This window comes from Priapulus caudatus, unplaced genomic scaffold (assembly GCF_000485595.1).
Source record: "Priapulus caudatus unplaced genomic scaffold, Priapulus_caudatus-5.0.1 Scaffold844, whole genome shotgun sequence".
Taxonomy (NCBI): Eukaryota; Metazoa; Priapulida; class Priapulimorpha; order Priapulimorphida; family Priapulidae; genus Priapulus; species Priapulus caudatus.
The window spans coordinates 183,939-188,203 of record NW_014577905.1 but is presented as its reverse complement, the minus strand read 5'-3'; the positions used below and the strand labels follow the sequence as shown (position 1 = coordinate 188,203).

General features: G+C 51.7%; 1 protein-coding gene across 1 annotated transcript in view; it reads right to left on the bottom strand.

The window, feature by feature from the left end:
- LOC106813921 (transcriptional regulator ERG homolog) overlaps window positions 1–4,265 on the bottom strand; it is an 8,546-nt gene that overhangs the window by 3,779 nt on the left and 502 nt on the right. The window contains exon 2 of the mRNA XM_014818164.1: window positions 1,966–2,013. Coding sequence (XP_014673650.1) covers window positions 1,966–2,013 — 48 coding nt within the window. The remainder of the gene's footprint in view (window positions 1–1,965; window positions 2,014–4,265) is intronic.

Genomic DNA, 4,265 nt, shown 5'->3' with positions numbered 1-4,265 from the left:
CACAACCCCACACACACACACACACACACACACACACACACACACCACACACACACACACACACACACACACACACACACACACACAACACACACACACACACACACACACACACACACACACACACACACACACACACACACACACTCAGCTTTCATCCCCGGAACGCCGCGCGCAGACGCCCTCGATCTTGCCGCACTCGATGCTCACCCGCTATACGATCATCTTCAGGTCGTTGCGCGCGGGGCTGGCGGACGGGCGGACGGGCGGGATGCGCGGGCGGATGTGCCGACGGCCGGATGGGCGGCCGGGTGGGCGGCCGGGTGGGCGGCCTGGTGACCCCGCAATTAAAATCTGCGTTACTAGAAATTAACGCGCGTTGATAAATAGCGTCATGGCGGCCGGCTCCGGGGTAGCATCAGAACGGCATTAACTCTTTTATGTGTACCTGCTCGACACAGACAATGGCGCAAAATTGATTCAGTCGACAGTCGTGTTGGATAGCGTTAATACAATCCATTGAGATCGACAAAAGATGTCTATTTCGCTAAGCGAGGTAATTTCCTCTGCGTCACGTTTGGCATCAACAAAATAACGGGGGAAAGCACACACAAAGAGAGGCACGATGCGTGCGTGCGTGCGTGCGTATACGTATGTGCGTGCGTGCGTGCGCATGTACATATACGTGCGGCGCGTGCCTGCGTGTGTGTATACGCACGCCCGTGTGTGCGTGCGTGCGTGCGTGCGTGCGTGCGTGCGTGCGTGCGTGCGTGCGTGCGTGCGTGCGTGTGTGCGTGTGTATGCATGTGCGTGCGGCGCGTGCATGCATGCGTGCGTGCGTGTGTGTACGTGCGTTCGGCGCGTTCTTGCGTGCGTGCGTGCGTGCGTGTGTGTTTACGTACGTGCGGTGCGTGCAGTGCGCGCGTAGGCACACATGCGCACTTACAAAAATGTGTTATATATAAATTATAATTATAATTAAACTAATACAGTGGTGATGATTATAATGGCAGCAATAGAGCTAAAGTTAATGATGTCGACATAAACTCGGGGTCGGAGAATCATTAACATAAACATAACACGTAACCCTTGAATAGAAATGCTTTGCCGATCAAATAATTAAAAACGCAATATACATATGCATGTATGGACGCTATACAAAATGAAAGTGAGCCTGGCACATAGGAAATTATTATTATAAAGTAATATATATATATAGGTGTGCTGCGTGTGCACAAGTGCGCGCTGGTTGCTCGTTATTTTCTCTACTGTTTCTGTTGATTACATCAGAACGAGGACTATACTCCGTGACACTGTTTCTACAACGTTAATCCGTTCATCATCTGCTATTTATCCTTCAACCGACCGACAGTCAGCGGTGTCAAAATAATGATTAAGTCATTGCCGGCGTAATGGGCCTGTAATTGGTTGCGACAACGTCACGTGTCACTTTGGCGCGCGTCGTTGGCAACCGATGATGGTCGGTGAGCCATCCATCACATCGCGGTGGCTACTTGAAAACGACGATAAAATACGAAATGAGCTACTGAAGTCCCCGGATTAGCGTCTGCCACGCGCGCCTCGCAGACGCTGACTCAGGGGCCATGCCTGTATCGCTGTGAATGTAGGCTCGTAGTAGTAGTAGTAGTAGTAGTAGTAGTGTGTGTGTGTGTGCGTGCGTGCGTGCGTGCGTGCGTGCGTGCGTGCGTGCGTGCGTGCGTGCGTGCGTGTGTGTGTGGGTGTGTGTGTGTATGTATGTTTGTTTGTTTGTTTGTTTGTCTAGTGGTGTGTGTCGTGTGTGTGTGTGTGTGTGTGTGTGTGTGTGTGTGTGTGTGTGTGTGTGTGTGTGTGTGTGTGCGTCTATGCGTGTGTATGCGTGGCATGCATTGTTTCTTGAAGTCATGTTAGTTCATTTAGATTCTCGAATTTGCTGATGGCTTCAATGCTCAATTCTCTGACTCTTACCTTGTGAGGCAAGACGGCTGGTCACGGCTCCAAACATCTGATAAGGATCTACAAAGAGAAGTCAGAATTCTCCATTACACGCACACGAAACCACACACAAACACTGTATTAATTCTGCCCCATGCAGCATGACTGTGAATTCTGTTTTTTTTATTCATTTAGAAACCTCTTAGTGGCCGCCAATAGAATAACTGATCTTGCTAGATTTGAGAAAGAGAGATGGGGAGAGAAAGAGACCGAGAGAGAGAGAGAGAGAGAGAGAGAGAGAGAGCGCGCGAAATAGCGAGAAAACGTGCGCGAGAGAGATCCAATGTTAGTTGGAATTACGTACAGTACATCATTTACATATCATTAAGTAATAAGACATCCAGCGAGAGAGAGCTTAAAAAGAAATATATATATATATATATATATATATATATTTTATTTTTTATTTATTTATTTGTCGACTACCCAACTAATAATACCACTTTCCCTCATCCCATGAGGCGATCTGACATTCACTCGTGTCCAGTAATAGTCCGTTACGTATAGATAGCTTCTTATCGAACCTTCTACCACCTACCATGATATGATCCTTACGATGTCGTAATCGCACGCGCCCTCTGGCGATATGTAGCTCACGCACTCGCGTCTGCCGCCGCGCTAGGAACCGTCTACACAAAGCCAACAAGTTCTCTTTGTTGCGTTGCAGACGATGACGATGATGTAGAGTAGGAGGCGGAGGGCGGAGGGAGGAGGGGGGGTGCGGAAGGGAAGAGGGGGTCTCTATTGCACGGCCATTGTTTTCCTCATTATAGCCCTCGTGTGCGCAGCGCCACGCTCCGGCCAAATCCGCGATGGTTTGCATATCGCGCGGCGGAGAGCGGCTCCGCGTAACGTTTTAATTAATCGCGAACACAAAAGACGCGGCGCGTGTGCCGCCGCTCCCCGCCGTTGTGCGGCTAATGCGTGCAATATGGCGGCAGGCCGCCGCGTGACCTTGTTGTCGACGCGGGTAATTATCCGTGGCCCCGCACACAACAATAACACGCGGCCGTGCGGACGTGCGCGGTCAATTTTGGTGGTCAACCACAGCCCCCCCCCTCCCACAACGCCTGATGACCGAGCTCCCACCACGGCCCGGCCGTGTTCACGTGCACGTATCGAACACAAATTAATTAATTAGTTAGTTAATTAATTAATTGGCGCGAGATGACGACATAGATAATACCAAAGAGGTATACAGAGAGTCATAGACTGATTTTATGATACACAAAATAAATACGTATACACAGGCCTATATACATATATATATATATATATATAATTCAGGTGATATCACGCTTCAGGTGATAACACGTTTCAGGTGATATCACGCTTCAGGTGATATCACGCATTGATCAGGTGATAGCACGCTTCAGGTGATATCACGTTTCAGGTGATATCACGTCTCAGGTGATATCACGCTTCAGGTGATATCAAGCTTCAGGTTTGTGCGTCAGACAGTCGGTCGGTCGGTCGGTCGGTCGGTCAGTCGGTCGGTCGGTCGGTCGGTCGGTCAGTCGGTCGGTCGGTCGGACGGGCTGTCATTCGGTCGGTCGGTCGGTCGGTCAGTCGGTCGGTCGGTCGGTCGGTCGGTCTGTCTGTCTGTCATTCGGTCGGTCGGTTGGTCGGTCGGTTGGTCGGTCGGTTGGTCGGTTGGTCGGTCGGTCAGACGGACGGTCGGTCGTTCGGTCGGTCGGTCGGTCGGTTACCGTGCCGCCGCAAAGTTGACCACTCCTCTCCGATTCCTACACCCACTGCTCTCAAACCCTACCCTCCACTCCTACTCCCATTCACATCTACCCCCCACCTCACTCTTACCCCTACCGCTCTCAAACCCCATCCTAAGCATACCCTCACCTCACATCCACTCCTTCGCCTTGCCCACCCCACCCCACCCCTACTCCCACTCACAGCTACCCCCCACACACCTCACTTTATGCCTACCGCTCTCAAACCCCATCCTAAGCATACCCTCACCTCACATCCACTCCTTCTCCTTGCCCACCCGACTCCACTCCTACGCCCACCCCTCTACAACTCTACCCCTCTTCCACCGCCACCACTCTCCTACCGTCATTCCTCTCCCACCCTCACTTCACAGATTTCCCACGCCGCAGCGCTCCCTCCGGTCAGACTTCCGACATAAATCCTCTTCCATCAAACGGTTCAGCGTGGCGCGGCACACACACACACACACACACACACACGCGCGCACGCACACACACACACACACACACGCGCGCACGCACACACACGCGCACGCACACACACAC